At 42.8% G+C, this 17,294-nt stretch overlaps 1 protein-coding gene across 2 annotated transcripts; it reads right to left on the bottom strand.

The window, feature by feature from the left end:
- Positions 1-2,748: 2,748 nt before the first annotated feature.
- Positions 2,749-17,040, bottom strand: LOC106608675 (macrophage-capping protein). Of its 2 annotated transcripts, none has more exons than XM_014206775.2 (9): positions 16,781-17,040; positions 10,154-10,347; positions 7,994-8,148; positions 7,392-7,553; positions 5,064-5,213; positions 4,318-4,404; positions 3,950-4,082; positions 3,645-3,736; positions 2,749-3,297 (listed from the first exon to the last, which is right to left on the bottom strand). In XM_014206775.2, the coding sequence occupies exons 2-9, from the start codon at positions 10,344-10,346 to the stop codon at positions 3,232-3,234; spliced, it is 1,038 nt and encodes a 345-aa protein (XP_014062250.1). In that variant the 5' UTR covers position 10,347; positions 16,781-17,040; the 3' UTR covers positions 2,749-3,231. The 2 variants fall into 2 exon arrangements, with proteins under 2 accessions (XP_014062250.1, XP_014062249.1); XM_014206774.2 differs by lacking the exon at positions 16,781-17,040 and adding an exon at positions 14,049-14,480.
- Positions 17,041-17,294: the final 254 nt, after the last annotated feature.

The raw sequence follows: 17,294 nt of genomic DNA, 5'->3' as shown, positions 1-17,294 counted from the left end.
TTTTATGGTCCTTGGCACTGAGATGGAGGGGGGGGGGACTGGACTTTTCCGCAAGGATATAAAGTATAATCAGTCTACCTTCCTAGCTATCACTGTTAGCTTTACCAAGGAGAGAGTGCGAGATATTATAGCGATAAGGGGTCACGAAGATCACACGCTGATGTGATGCGGATTCACCATCTTTGATGCTATATTTGTGGATCAATCATGAGCAACTATACACTTCTGCCCGTACAGAACAGTATCCCAACTTTCATGGCTAAATTAAAGGATTGTATTTTGTATGAATCTCTGCTCTATCCCTAACATAGTCTTATTTAGAGATGGCATATACATTTAGGATTTGAGTCATATTCTGGTATTGGAAAAGAGGGTCCCTTATCTTGTGTACACTCATACTTGATTCTCCCATGATGTGGCTGCTCTCTCCATTCATCCATCCATTTCAGCGACAGTAATACGGTTGGTTAGAAACGAGGGAGAGCCACACAAACAAACACTTCTGCCACCTCACACATTAATAGGCTTATCACAGGCCATTCATTTAGTAGACCTTACACGCATCCTTACGTCATCGGTGCCGCATTGTGACGCAAACTATAAGCTATGATAGAGTAAACTTTGTTGCTTTATGATGGGTCTCTCTCTGTTGAATAAACAATCATAACTGCCACGTTGGCATTCCCTGATCTGCTAAATAATTGCCCTACTTTTACTAAGACCAATAGGCAATAGGGACCATACATTTTAAATCAATGGATCACAGCTGAGAATTTGCTTTGGCTCTTCGCATCATACTGACCAATCATCACACAACTGAATATTTCACTGTTGCCAGGCAAAGTGTCAGGAATGACCCAGAAATTGATCAAGGTCTTGTGGATATGTTTTCATAAGTGAAAATTGTCTCTGTGTGTGTGTGCACATAGCCGTGGGAAGGACTATGAAAGGCACTACTTTGTGAAGAAAAAATAAATACAAATCTTTTATTTTTTTTTAAATATGATTTTTCAGGGGGGGCTGCAGCAGCGTCAGCATCCGCGGGCGGCTGTGTGTGTGTGTGTGTGTGTGTGTGAGATCTATCCATCTGAGAGACCGGGAGTGCGTTGAGTGTTGGTCGCTCATACGTCAATGGAATAATTATTAGCCTAATAATCGCCAGAGTCCAATGTTCCAACTGAGACCAACAGTCACCTCCACTTCAGGAGAAACACCCAGTCCCCAGTGAAAGACAGTCATTCAGAAAGTATTCACACCCCTGTAGTTTCCACATGTTGCTGTGTTACAGCCTGAATTTTAAAATTGATTAAAGTTAGATTGGGTCTCATTGACCAACACAAAATACACCATAATGTCAGTGGAATTTTGTTTGTAGAAAATGTTAAACTATTTTTTTTTAAATGAAACGCCTTGAGTTAAATACCTTTCTCATGGCAAGCCTAAATAATTTCACAAGTAAATATGTGCTTAACAAATCACATAAGTTGCATGGACTCATTCTGTGTTCAATAGTGGTTAATATGATTTTTGAATGACTACCCCATCTCTGTAGCCCACACATACAGGTAATTGTAAGGTCCCTTAATCGAGTCATGAATTTCAAGCGCAGATTCAACCACAAAGACCAGGGAGTGAAAAGGAAGCCTGCACAGAATAAAAATATTCAAAAACATGCATCCTGTTTGCAACAAGGCACTAAAGTAATACTGCAAAAATTGTGGCAAAGAAATTGGCGGAATACAAAGCGTTATGTTTGGGGAAAACCCAACATCACTGATGACTATTTATTTTCAAGCATAGAGGTGGATGCATCGCGTTATGGTATGCTTGTCGTCAGCAAGGACAAGGTTGTTGTTTTTTTTTTTTTGGGGGGGGCGTAATACAGCTAAGGACACGCAAAATCCTGGAGGAAAACCTGGTTCAGTCTTCTTTCCAACAGGGAGATTCACCTTTCACCCGTGTGGCTCAGTTGGTATAGCATGTATCCAATCACTACTGTAAGTTGCTCTGGGTAAGTGTGCCTGCTAAATCACAAGATTAAATCAGGAAAGTAATGTAAAACACACCAGTTGCTTACCAAGACTTCATTGAATGTTCCTGAGTGGCCTAGTTACAATTTTGGCTTGAAAATGGCTTTCTAGCAATGGTCAACTTCAGAGCTTGAATAATAAAAAAAAAAAAAAAAGAAAGCTATCCAGGTGGGGCAGTATTTTGTGTATATCATTGACCAAAAATTACAATTAAATCCAACTTTTTTCCCCTCACATTCTGTAGTGTTACAGTCAAGGGTGTGATTACTTTCTGAAGGCACTGTGGATACACAGCTTTAGCCTATGTTAATGTCTTGTTCTATCTTTGACAACCCCAACAGTAGCTCCTGGAGGTTAAGGTTTTACAGAAGGTTAAACTGTTGAGTCCACTGGTAGTTCCCTCAGGTGTAGGCGGGGTTAACCTGTTAAGTGTTTATCCAGGGAACTATGGGAAGAGGTGTAACAACCGAAGCAATGTCATCTCACCGGGTGGAAGGTGAAAAACATTGATTATTTCAGTAATGATAACAAGCAGGAGAGAATTGACACAAGTAATTACAACTTAGTCATTGTCTGTCCCAAATGGTACCCTATTCCTTTTTAGTGCACTACTGCCCTATGGGCCCTGGTCTAAAGTAGTGCACTATATAGGGTATAGGGTGCCGTTTGGGACACAGTCGTGCCATAAAGTTGTCAGGAACCAAAGCCACACACTGTACGTGTTTCAGTTTCTATTTATTTTCAGAATCTGTAGCCTACTACATGTTCTAGTAGAATATGTCCTGTTACTCTTAAACAAATGTAAAAAAAGTAAAAAAAGAACGACTAAACCAAACAAATTCAACTTATAGGATTTGTGGAATGTCATCTTGGCTTTAAATGAGACTAGTAACAGTAACCAGTGAGTAGACATTTTCCTTCCCAGTCAGAACCAGAACTAGTGACTTAGGTGTGACATCAACGCTCTTATGATTTGGAGTTTATTTGACCTATGCCTGACTAAAGAATTCTTTTATATGAGTATAGTACCTTACAAATATATACATATAAGTAACCGCATAAAAAAGATATGTTTTTGAATTTGAGATGCTGTCACTCCTGATAAGACTTTAAAACATTGAGATCTTTTATTTTCCAGGTTGCACTTTCCTAATATTTTACGAGGGCGTCATTGAGACCCTTTTCTGATAGCCATTGTTGTTCAGTTCCAGTTTTTGAAGAACTGCTTGAAGATGATCGTCTCCCTCCCTTGTGGTAGTATCTCCACCTGTAAGAGAGTACAGAGATTTGACTACCCGGTCATGACCGTATCTACTGCGTCATACACAAACAACCCCATTGTATATGCATAAAACATTTATGATACTGGGTTCATGACCTGCTAGTTAGTGGTTACACAACACAATGGACATTGCAGTGTGACAATGGAAGACATACATGGAATTCGGGTTTGACTAAATGGAATTCAAAATGCGCAAAAGTATACTGTTTTCAGGTATAACAAAATCATAACGCTATCATTTGCTGACGTTATGTTGCTGGGTGGACTTAATGGCTGGACAATGAGGAAATAATGTCTGGGTTTTGCCATTTGTGAGCTCATGCTTGACTCACCTGTGTTTTCATCCTAGGGTAGTTCATCTGTTGGATGAAGTTATCCGCCATTTTTAGGGCCTCCCTCTTCTCCTCGGCATTTGCTCCCATACCTGTCAATCAGTGGGATAATGGTCTCACCATGTTTTACCTCAGTCTGACCCATAGAGGTCTCAGTAAGGTCTAGACACCATAATGTATATTCACTTTATTCAACACAAACCCTGATTAAATTAGTATTTCATTAGACATTGGATCTCTAAGACATTCCAGGGATACATTTCACAGAGCAGAAATGTTAGTCGAGGTTCACGTGCTTTCCTCACCTTTCCAAACGAAGATCTTTCCGTTGGCACCGTTATCCAAAATAAAGCAGTCGTCGCGCACCAGAAGGTCCTTGGCAAATGGGCTCTTTTCCGAGACTTTGGTCAGTTTCATCTGACCTGTCACGTCGGACACCTGTGGAAGACAGCAACACAGGCCATGACTTTTGGTTCATTTGCGAACTAGTTTGCCCCAAAAGTCTTGTTTATCTTGGTGAAAAAAAAAGATCTCCAAAGTATAGTTGTGCAGTCTAGAATCCAAAATATCTCAAATTCTGTCATTGGGGTGAACTATCCAACAGTAATGATGTGATGCAATAGAACAGTTCTGGAGAGAACTGTTTACCAATGGAATTGTAATGTCCAGCTACCTTGTAGAGGGAGGCGGAGTTGGAGACGTCTGCTCGACTGTCCTCCTCTGGAGTGCTCTCTGCCAGCTCTCGCATTGGTCCCAGCACCTGTCAATCACAGGGCAGAGTGGAACATGGATTGTGGTGAGGTTTCTATAAGTGGAGGATGCTGAGGGGAGGACGGCTCAAAATAAAATGGCTGGAATGGAGTAGAATGGTAAACAAATTAAAACCATGTTTTTGATACCATTCACTCCATTTCAGCCATTCTCCCCTCTGCAGGCTCCACTGGTTTGTTAAATATATACATCTATCCTTACACTTTGTTTTGTGGACAGGTTGCTGATATATATTTTTTTAAAGTTAGATCCTCAAATCATATCAGCAACCTCAGTCCACAAAACAAAGTGTAAGGAGACTAGTCAGTTAACAAAATTGAAGAAATTGTTGCATGACTAACTATCGACCCATTACCTTCCTATACTCGATTTCAAAGTCTCTAAATATGCTTAACCATTACAGGATTGACAAGTCTCAAGATCACAGGAGGTTGTTGGCACCTTCATTGGGGAGGAGTCTCATGGTAAAGGATGGAGCGGAATGGTATCAAATAGATCACACACACACTGTAGCTTGCATGCGTTTGCCATTCCAGTCGCTTCTTTCGCCCATTATTACATGCCATCCTCCCCTCAGAAGGCTCCTGTGCATTAGGTCTGACTGTTTTCATTTGCTTTGGGAGTAAAGGACTAAGTCGGCGATTTTACCTTGAGCATCTCCGGCGTCTCCTCCCCCTCATTGATGTCAGTGATGCGTGCTTTGCCATGTCTCTCAGTGTCACGGATCAGACTAGCGATCTCACGCGACTTCTGCTTCTCAAACATGTTGGCCTGCGAGCCGATCCAGGAAAATATGGTCTAAAGACAGATGTTTCTTTTATTGTCTCATCTGAAGTGAATATACAGTGCATTCAGAACCCTTGACTTTTACCACATTAAGTAACATTACAGCCTTATTCTAAAATGAGGGAAAGCAAAGAGAACAGGTTTAGAAAATGTATACATTAAAAACAGAAATACCTTATTTACATAATTATTCAGACACTTTACTATGAGACTCGAAATTGAGCTCAGCTGCATCCTGTTTCCATTGATCATCCTTGAAGTGTTTTTACATCTTGATTGATTGGAGTCCACCTGTGGTAAATTCAATTGATTGGACATGATTTGGAAAGGCACACGCCTGTCTATATAAGGTCCCCTGGTTGACAGTGCATATCAGAGCAAAACCCGGGCCATGAGGTGGAATGAATTGTCCGTAGAGCGCCGATACAGAATTGTGTCGAGGAACAGATCTGGGGAAGGGTACCAAAAAAAAAATTCTGCAGCATTCGAGTCCACTGTGTTTTTGGGGACTTTTCTTAAATTAATTAGTTTAGAACCACCAAGACTCTTTGAGCTGGCCGCCTGGCCAAATTGAGCAATCGGGGGAAAGGGCCTTGTCTAATGAAATACTAATTTAAATCAGGGTTTGTATTGAATAAAGTGACATTATGGTGTCTAGACCTTACTGAGACCTCTATGGGTTAGACTGAGGTAAGACCATTATCCCACTGATTGACAGGTATGGGAGCAAGTGGAGGAGAAGAGGGAGGCCCTAAAATGGCAGATAACTTCATCCAACAGATGAACTTACACCAGGATGAAAACACAGGTGAGTCAAGCATGATCTTACAAATGGCAAAAACAGACTTTATTTCCTCATTGTCCAGCCATTAAGTCCACCCAGCAACATAACGTCAGCCAATGATTGCATGATTTTATTATACCTGAAAACAGTATAATTTGCGCTAGAGATCCTGTGTAGATGGGAGAACCTTCCAGAAGGACAACCATCTCTGCAGCACTCCACCAATCAGGCCTTTATGGTAGAGTGGCCAGACGGAAGCCACTCCTCAGTAAAAGGCACATGACAGCCCACTTGGAATTGACCAAAAAGCACCTAAAGGACTTTCAGACCATGAGAAACAAGATTCTCTGGTCTGATGAAAGCAAGCTTGAACTCTTTGGCCTGAATGCCAAGCGTCATGTCTGGAAGAAACCTGGCACCATCCCTACAGTGAAGCATGGTGGTAGCAGAATCATGCTGTGGGGGATGTTTTTCAGCAGGAGGGAGGGACTGGGAGACAGGTCAGGATCAAGGGAAAGATGAATGGAGCAAAGTACAGAGATCCTTGATGAAAACCTGCTCCAGAGCGCTCAGGACCTCAGACTGGGGCAAAGGTTCACTGTCCAACAGGACAACAACCCTAAGCACACAGCCAAGACAATGCAGGAGTGGTTTTGGGAAAAGTAATGTCCTTGAGTGGCCCAGCCAGAGTCCGGACTTGAACCCGATCGAACATCTCTGGAGATACCTGAACATAGCTGTGCAGCGACGCTCCCCATCCAACCTGACAGAGCTTGAGAGGATCTGCAGAGAAAAATGGGAGAAACTCCCCAAATACAGGTGTGCCAAGCATATAGTGTCATACCCAAGAAGACACGAGGCTGTAATCGCTGCCAAAAGTGCTTCAACACAGTACTGAGTAAAGACGTCTGAATACTTATGTAAAAGTAACATAAAAAAATAAATATGGAAACAATTCTAAACCCGTTTTTGCTTTGTCATTATGGGACAAGTTGGTAGAGCATGGTGTTTGCAACGCCACGGTTGTGGGTTCGATTCCCACGGGGGGCCAGCACAGAAAAAAAAAAGGTATGAAATTGTATGCATTCACTACTGTAAGTCGCTCTGGATAAGAGCGTCTGCTAAATGACTAAAATGTTAATGTAAAATGATAGTGTTGAGGGGATATTGAGGAAAAAAACTAACTTTAATCCATTTTAGAATAAGGCTGTAACAAAATTTGGAAAAAGTCATGGTCTGAATACTTCCCAAATGCACAGTACGATTTAGTAGGCCTACTTTACTGATCATTAAGGAATGTGCCATTCAAGGCAACAATGTAATATAGTTGTCTAAGCCCCCACTGCTAAGAGCCTCCAGCAGGGAATTGTAACACACCCTCACCTCCCTCCCCTCCCCCCGCTCACCTCTCCCAGGTCCAGGATAAAACAGTCTCCCTTGTTGAAGTTCTCCCAGCTCAGCTCCACCTCCTTGGCACGGATGTTGCGCTTCCCTTTGATCTGGTACAGCCTGTGAACCGGCCCTGACCCGCCCTGGGGCCGCCTGAAGCCAGACTCCACACCACCCTCCTACACGTGTGTTTGAGGGAGAGTGAATAAAAGATAACAATATGAATGTTTGTTAGATTTTCTCAACATCTGTATCTAACCAGGACGTCTAAGGATTTTACTAGCTATGGCTTCAACGAGAGAGATGTGGAATGATATGACAAATCAGCAGCATGTGATGAGGTCATGAAAAGTAGTGCTTGTAAAGTCATGTCATGAATCACGGATTTGAAAAAAAAAATCCATTAGCTATCAGTAGAGGACTCAATCCTAACACTTTAGACACACATCCATGACTCAGCGGGCCCAAATCTAATGTGGGGAAACATGGATTACAGAAAATCACACATTGATGTCCAAGAGAAACAAAAGCTTCCACAAATTCCAATGCAAGTACATTTCTTAAACAGATGGGCCCTGTGTTGTCAGTAAGTATGAACCAGGACTATCCTCCTGCTCACCTTGTAGCTGACCCCCCTGGGGAAGAGGTTCATGAACTCCGGAGACTCGTAGCCCTGGACCTGCCGGTGCTGGATGGGGTCACCACCCAGGAAGCTGTCCAGCTGGGTGGCCAGCATGGCACACGCCACCTGCTCATCGCGAGATGACTTCTCACCTGGAGGGGAAGGAAGAGAGGAGAGGGGTGAGTTGTGGTGACGGACACACAGCGGGGGGAGAATGAAAGGAGGAGCAGCGGTTTCTGGAAGGGAGAAACGGGAGAGTTAAAGAGTCAGGAGGTAAAGGGAGAGAGGAATCCTGCCTACATAACAGAATTGAAAAAAGGAGAAGGTACATAAACCGAATGAGTGAGCTACAGGTAAATAAATATACTATGTTATTATATTCTGTACTTATCATAATGTGATCTTGCAGACATTCAGCTTTGATCAAACTTTATTAAGCGAGTAGCCTAGAGCATGTGCGTTAGAAGAGAATCCCACCCATGCGCAGAAACATCCGGACCTTTAGCCCCCAGGTCCAGAAAAGTGGACCACGATAATAAAGGCCATATAGGGGTCGGGCCAGGGTCATGTGAAAGGTGGGTGTAGGGGTCACAGAGGACAGGGGGGGCTTTTAGAGAGGAGCACTAACAATCAGCTTAGTGTTACTCAAGCACCAGATACATGCTGGAAACAGCCACATTTGAGTAGCAAAAGCCCTAATGCATTTTTATGAGCACACACACACACACACACAACCCTTCTTCCTAAGGGAGCTCTTCTTTAATTCCCCCCCTTCCATCTGTCAGTCTTAGTCTCCTCCCTCACATAAATCTTTGGGTCAGTGTCATGACCATTAGCACGCAGGTTATTCGCTTGTCAGCCACACAGAGGTTAATATGGTGTGGACACAGTGGGTTGGCTAGTACATTACATGACCAAAAGTATGTGGACACCTGCTCGCCGGACCCCTCACTCCAAAATCATGGGCATTAATGTAGATCGCATGGCTGTGTGCTCGATTTTACACGTCAGCAACAGGTGTGGCTGAAATAGCCAAATCCACTTATTTGAAGGGGTGTCCACCTACTTTTGGCCATGTAGTGTAGTTTGGATTTACAGAGCAATACTGGATACAAGCTTACACTCTAAGCAAATTATTTTCTAACTAGAACCTAAAAGGATTCTTTGCCTGTTCCCATAGGAAAACCCTTTGATGAACCCTTTTGGTTCCAAGTAGAACTGTTTTGGGTTCCATGTAGAACCCTTTCCACTGAGGGTTCTACATGGAATCCAAAACGGTTTTACTTGGAACCAAAACTTTTCTTTCCCCTCGCAATATTCAAATCGGTAGTTAGTCTTGTCCGTACAGGAGTTGCAGCGATGGGTGTCGGGAGAGAAGGTCGAGATCCATGCATCCCCCGAAACACAACCCTGCCGAGCTGCACTGCTTCTTGACACACTGCTAGCTTAACCCGAAAGCCAGCCGCACCAATTTGTTGGAGGAAACACTGTACAACTTGTGAGCGTGCATGCTTGGGTCTGTAGTGACGCCTCACGCACTGCGATGCAGTGCCTTAGACCGCTGCACCAATCAGGACCCAAAAAGGATTTTACCTGGAACCAAAAAGGGTTCTCCTATGGGGACAGCTGAAGAACTCTTGAAACATTTTTGTAAGAGTGTAGGAAACACCATCCATAAATGATAATTAAAGACTCTTAACCCAAGAGACTGAGACAGTTTTCCATTCCACTCATGTACACAGAGATCCCCGTCCTCCCCGTCTCCCATGATGACCCCAACTCACCCATTTAATAACAGATCGAGGAGTAGCACACAAAGGCTCCTATAGCTGATTCTATTGAAGTTCTGGCAAATATCAGTATGGATCAAAACATTGTCTTGTACTTCCATGAAGTTAAATGGTGGAGCATTCTAGTAAAGTTCTACAGCTTTTTATGCCCAATACCTTAGTGGGGCAAAGAGTCACGTGGCCATGATAAACTATCAGAGAAGGAGTGAGGATCTAGGATCAGTTTTGCCTTTTAGATCATAATGAATTAGACAGGGGAACCTGATCCTAAATCAGTACTCCTACTCTGTCAATACAGACCCTGATCAAGTAAAACTCTTGACCCTACTTTTGACACATAACATGCATCCATTTTCCTTCATCTCACCTATCCACATGTGTAGGTCGGCCCCCTGGTCCCCCCTGTGCTCCAACACCAGGTAGGAGTCGCCGCTGAAGAAGGCGCCAACCTCAGCTTGCTTCAGCAGCACCGCCTTCATCTTCTCCACCCGCCACACCTTCAGCCCTGGCTCCTGCGTCTCTGGCCCAAACTGTCCGGGTGCTGCCATGTTGGGGAACATTCTGTACGGGGAGAGAGTGGGTCAGTGGAGGCTGGATGGAGGAGTATGGGGAGGGGGGCTGCCTGGAAAGGGAGCATTCTGCACTGGGTAGAGGGAGATGGGAGAGCAGGTCAGGGGAGGATAAACAAATGGTAATTTGGGGAGGGAAGAGTTGAAAGAGCAAGGGTGCAAGTCAAATCAAATTTTATTGGTCACATACACATGGTTAGCAGATGTTATTGCGAAATGTATATGCTTCTAGATCCGACAGTATCTAACAATTTCCAAAACAAAATCTAATACACAATATATAAGTCTAAAATATATGGATGAGCAGTGAGAGCGGCTAAGATGCAATAGATAGTAAAGAAGTAGTGTTTTATTGTTTGGGTTGGGGAAGGGGGTGTATTTCTTCGCTATGGAATGAGTGAGACAGACATGGGGAGTTGTTGCCGCTAGAGGTGGCAGACCGTCAACTAAAGGAAAATTGCTTTTACTTGTCGTGGCAAGAATACTTATTTCCATATTGGGGTCCAGACAAGAAACACAAAGCGGCAGTGGAGGATTGGTGAGAACTCATAATCATGTCATGACATGAATAACCATTGCTGCACGAACTCAGAAAATAAAAAAGGTAGAAATGACTAGAAGATCCCAAATGAGGGGTCAAGTTTTTATTTGACCTTTATTTAACCAGGTAGGCTAGTTGAGAACAAGTTCTCATTTACAACTGCGACCTGGCCAAGATAAAGCAAAGCAGTGCAACACAAACAGTTACACATGGAATAAACAAGCGTACAGTCTAACACAATAGAAAAAAAGAAAGTCTATATAAAGTGTGTGCAAGTTGCTTTATAAAAGACCATAAGGGTAGATCGGTTACATCATTGTTGTGTTATACAATACCAGAGCAGGCATACCGACCCATAATGCACTAGTCATCCATTGTACAAAAGAGCGTCTATAGGGCAGGTCGTATCACGTCTCACATGCCGACACTGAAAACGAAGCATCTTCCCCTCTAGCTACAGTCGCCAAAGCTATATTATACTTCATTGATTTGTAGCAGGGCACGTTTAAGCATCCCTGATGTTACTCAGACAAATAAACAATCACTTATGATTCCTCCGGTCACCTCTGTTACAGGGAAGTAACATTGACAATCGGATTCAATAAATGAGTCATATTCAAAGATAAATCAATGTTGAAACATTTGATAAAGACTATACTCAAGTCACCAAGCCTTACACGCCGATTTTGTCTATACTGAAATTGCCCAGTGTTTCCAGGCATTTGTTTTTCTATGAAACAGAAGGCAGGTGGAATCATTGAGACGGGTAGTATTGATGTTGTCCATTAGAAATCATTCAACCTGAATCACAGCACTAAGTTGATTGTTTCTATGGGATATCCTGTCATTTGTCTTCACTGTCAATACAGTCACCAACGCCAAACAAATAAGTGTAAGGTTAATCAGCATGCAGGTTCTGCCTACTGTATGGTGTATTACACCTGTAGTAAGTGCACTGTTAGACGTTTGAAATGGAGTAGGCTATGGAAAACAGACCAACACACAAAAGCCTTTAACGGGGATCACAATGAAATAAAGGTTTGAGATCCTCCTGTACTGTATACACACAATGCAGACTGACATTTTAGTGTCCTATAAACTATTTAGAGCAAACAAAACTACAACATTCGGAGTTAGTACATTTTGGAAACCTTTTAGCCAGCTATGTGACACTCAAAGGGAACACCCAACTCACAGAATGTGATGCTGCACTAGAACCCCAACAGTAGGTAACCCCAACAGTAGGTAACCCCAACAGTAGGTAACCCAACAGTAGGTAACCCCAACAGTAGGTAACCCCAACAGTAGGTAACCAGCATGCAAAATGGTAGCCAGACTGGCAAAGACTTGTCATCGGTGGCAGGTAGCCTAGTGGTTAACGTTGTTGGGCTAGTAACAGAAAGGAGGCTGATTCAAATCACCGAGCAGACTGTTGATGTCAAAGGCACTTCACCCTAATTTCTCCTGTTAGTCGCTCTGGATTAGAACGTCTGTTAAATGATGTAAATTTATGCATTTCTAATAACAGCATAAAGGGAAATGGCCTGGATAACCTTGAAAGAAGCCTGTCTGAAAAGGAAACATTCTGTAAAATGTTCCCCCCAAAGAAATGAAAACCTCAATTCGTTTCAGTTTTGCACTCACAGGGGCCAGTGAAAAACCCAGTACTGATGAAGTTTGATTGGCACAACGACATATTGTGAGGCAAGATGATGGCTACAGGGAGTAGCTTCAGACAATAAAACTTCAAGCTGCACCTTAGTTAAAGCCTCACCCCCCCCCATTGACAAAGAAGGTGGCCATTTGATCAGCTTCTATGCAAACTGCAACTCTGACACAAGTCTCCCTCCAAACAGTCACCCAGAGCTTAAATCTCCACTGTGTCTTTACCAATGGTTCTTAGTGAGAAAGATAGAGGTGCCAACAAGCTAAAGCCTTCCTCCCTATCCTCAATCTTTAAATGTATCCGGTAGAGCAATCTTTCACAACTGCATATTTCATCACAAGGCATTACATGCACGGTTACCAGGTTCAGAACTGCTTAAAGGAGACATCTCACTTGAGGCCAGACAGTGTTTCCTAGCCACTGTGCTTCTACATCTGCATTGAATGCTGTCTGGGGTTTCAGGCTGAGTTTTTGTATAAGCACTTTGTGACAACTGCTGAAGTAAAAAAGGGCTTTATAAATACATTTGATTTATTGATAGTATTTCAGTGTTGGTGAGCCACAGTGGTGTAAAGTGCTTTAGTAAAAAAAAAAGATTTAAAGTAATTTTTGGGGGCATCTGTACTTTACCACTACATTCCTAAAGAAAAGAATGTACTTCTTACTCCAAGCGGTTTCCCCTGACACCCAAAAGTACTCGTTACATTTGGAATGCTTAGTAGGACAGGAAAATAGTCAAATTCAAGCACTTGCCAAGATAAATCCCTGGTCATCCCTACTGCCTCTGATCTGGCAGACTCACTAAGCACATATGTTTTGTTTGTAAATGATATCTGAGTGTTGGAGTGTGCCTCTGGCTATCAGGAAATAAAATAAAAATTGTGCCATTTGATACATAAGTATATTTTCACAATTGCATTTACTTTTGATACTGAAGTATTGTATATTTAAAACCAAATACTTTTACTAGGTGACTGTCACTTGAGTAATTCTCTTTACTTTCTCAGGTATTTTCCCCACGTCACAGGATACGACAAGCACAACCCCTTTCCTTATACTACTACAGCGGAGTCACTAAAACTACATCACAGGTAAGGATGTAGGTATAAGGAAGTGCAGGTAAGGAAGTTCATGCACGTAGCAACAACCCAGTGAGAGTAGAGCCCATCCTTCATGCTATCTATCAGGAAGGCCATTAGGCCCTCGTAAAAAACAGACGTGCCCTAATTCCAATTAGCAAAACAGATCAAATAGATTGGCCAGCTCCAAATAAACAGAACAAAAACAAGCTGGTAAAAGTAACTAGTCAGAGAAAGATCGATGGATACAAAGATAGAAAAAGTAAATATTTGAACACACATGCTAGCCTATGTAGGACACAGCCAAGGGGACACCAACCAGGGCTGCAGGTGTCCGTCGGTAGGGTTTAGGGTTACAACGCGTAGACAGCGTGGTGAAGAGGAGGTTAAGACGAGAGAAACTTAACTGCATGATCCCCTCGGCTAGCTCCGGCACCGCACCTGACTCCAGCTCCATTCTGCCCGGTGGCTGCTCGAGTGTTTGTGACTGAGTGGACAGAGGAGGCCTGGGCGAGGCAGAGTGGGTCGTTGCTCCTCAGCTGGCCTCGTTAGATTATATGAGGAAGGCAACGTGAGCCCGGAGAGTGATCTGAGCAGCCTTGGCAAGGGCGCACTATGGGGGAAGAGTCGGGTTCCTGACAAACGCTAAACACCACGGTGACAATGATGACTGCTGGGCTGGCTCCTCCATCTTCCCTCCCTCTTCAATGCTTAACCACTTTCCATTGGCCAGAGCAGGGTAATGAGAGAGGGGAAAAGAAGATGCGTCTTGACACTGACAGATGGCTAACTGGTGCAACAGGCAATTTGTACACAGCCCCTGACAAATCAACAAATGAGCACCCTCCTTTCCTCATCTCATGTCTCTCATGTGCATTGATTGAACAGGACAGGACAGTAGAATTGGGGTGTATTTACTCAAGTCCAATTATGATATTTTTTCCACTAATTGGTCTTTTGACCAATCACATCAGATCTTTTCACATCAGCTCTTTTTCAGAGCTGATCGGATTGGTCAAAGACCAATTAGTGTAAACACATCCTTAGTCTCCATTGCATCTCCCAACCAGATCGGTGATAAACAAAAATAAACAAGGGTACAAGCAAAGGAGACCATGTAAGATAATTGGGATGTAACCCAAGAGACAGGAACCTCCCAGCTAGCACATTTGGTTCCTTGGAAGTTGTGGGAACGTACATTTTTGGTTTCCCTTTATTTCTGGAAACAAAGCCATATGTTTCCTGACCGGTAAAACTGGACGTTTTTTAAATGTTCTGGGAATGGAAGTGAACATTTAGTTTGGTCTGGGAACATGCATTTGTAGGTTGCAGGGAGGTTCTGAGAACATTTTGCTATGGTTTGCTGAAAGTTTTCCTGGGAGTTGTTATTAACGTTCTGAGAAGGTAATTAAATTTAGTTTTTAGAATGTTTCACTATGACTTTTAATAACACTGCTAGCTTAGTTGAACTGTTTTGAACTCCAAGCACTCGTAAGACACAGAAATGCATTCATTTAGGCATTAATCATGCAAACACAATTCCTTTTTATTTTGGAATGGCATCAGTGGGATTCAAACCTATGATCTTCTGTTCTCTATCCATGGAATCAATCCACTGCACCACCAGGATAGAGCTAGCATGCCAGTTTTTTAGCTCATGCAAGCTGTTCATTTTAGTCTATTCTAACAGGCCCCGTTTCAAAGAAAAAACACTCATTAAGATCAGGTGTGAACACACTTAACAAGACAGAGGACAGAGAGAGTTTTGTTGATGCCGAGAACAGAATGTGTATGTTTTTAAATAACATCCATAGAACTTTCTTTGAACATTACTAATGTTTTCTTGTGTTTTTTTCTGGAAAGTTTTCTTAATGTTATGAGAACCTGTAGGAAATGTTATACTAAAGTACTGAAATTCTCACTTAAGAAAGATATGGTTCTTAGAACATTATGTGCTAGCTGCGTTTAGAAAATTATGAGCTAGCTGGGTATCCTGTACCATTCCCAGAATATTGTGGGTAGTTTGTATACAAAATAACCATAGGACAACCATGCTCTCACCAACATATGGTTCTCAGAACATTATGTGTTAGCTGGGCTGGGCATTTGGCTTCAGGTTAAAGAGAGAGACGTCAGAGATAGGGTGCTGGGGTCACTGAGCCAATCAGATCATTCATGCGTTCTTAATTAGAGGGAGTGACAATACACAGACAGACAGAGGAAGATATGAGTGCAAATATAATTTTTTGCCTTTATTTAACTCGGCAAGTCAGTTAAGAATAAATTATTATTTACAATGACAGCCTACCGGGGAACAGTGGGTTAACTGCCTTGTTCAGGGGCAGAACGACAGATTTTTACCTTGTTAACTCAGGGATTCGATCCAGCAACCTCCAACACTCTAACCATTAAGCTACCTGCCGCCCCTGTAGTGTAGTGACTGTAGTGACGCCTCTTGCACTGAGATGTAGTGCCTAAGACCGCTGCGCCACTCGGAGCCCAATTTGCCAATTGACAGTGGGTGTGTGTGTAGATTGACAGTGTGTGTGTGTCTGCGTGCCAGTGGAGGCTGCTGAGGAGAAAAACGGCTAATAATAATGTCCGGAACGGAGCACATGGAATGGAATCAAACACCTGGAAACCATGTGTTTGATGTTGATACCATTCCACCCATTCCACTCCAGTCATTACCATGAGCCCGTCCTCCCCAATTAAGGCGCCACCAACCTCCTGTGGTGCGTGCTTGTGTGTGTGTGAAAGGTGTGTGTGTGTGTGTGTGAGGGAGATAGACAGGGATGAAATTCAAGGGAGAAATAATTACATTGAGATAACAAGTGATAAAGGAATACGTGCAGAGCAGAGTCCATAAACAATCTGTAAACAGAGAGAGAAACAGAGAGGAGAATGAAGAGATATCGACAGAGTATGGAGGGATGGAGGGTGTTAAAGTCAGGGGTGGAAAAGGGAGGTAAGTGAAGTGTGACTAGTTTCAGTGTTCCCTCAGATTCCTCAGCTAATTTGAAGAAAGAATGCAAGATGGATGCATCCGGTTTCAGGACAAGTTGGGGAGAAAAGAAAAAGACAAAGACAAGAAGTGAAATGTGAAGGAAAAAAGTAAAAATTATTTCGTAGATCTTACCGTGTAACTTTAGTTGAGGAGGTTGTGGATTAGGACACGTCTGTGGAGAGAGAGAGAGAGGAAATGTAGTCATGCAAAGGGAACGTCTAACACACACACACACACACACACACACACACACACACAACCACACATTCTTCCTGTCTCTGTCTCATGCAGTCATAGCCCAGCCCCCTGGTTTACAGAAAAAATAAACTGCAGAAAAAGTAATGAGAGAGTGAGAGAGAGAAAAGCTAAGGAAGCAGAGTAAGAGAAGGGCTGAAAAGAGTAAGAACAGGGTGTGAGAGTGTGGCGTTAGTGAGACAAAATTAGCAGAATAGAATAAGAAAGAGTTGGGAATGACTTTGTGGCATGAGTAATTGTTTATCTTAATGATTAACTATTCAGCCACTATTCCTTCACCATAGCGACATAACCAAACTAACCAGTATTTATATGGCCTCTCCCATAGACACACCTTGAATGGGGAACACTTACCTGACTGAGTGCCCATTATATAGTCATATGACCTCCT

Source organism: Salmo salar, chromosome ssa07, assembly GCF_905237065.1.
Source record: "Salmo salar chromosome ssa07, Ssal_v3.1, whole genome shotgun sequence".
In the NCBI taxonomy this organism is placed as follows: Eukaryota; Metazoa; Chordata; class Actinopteri; order Salmoniformes; family Salmonidae; genus Salmo; species Salmo salar.
This window is presented reverse-complemented; position numbering and strand designations above follow the sequence as displayed.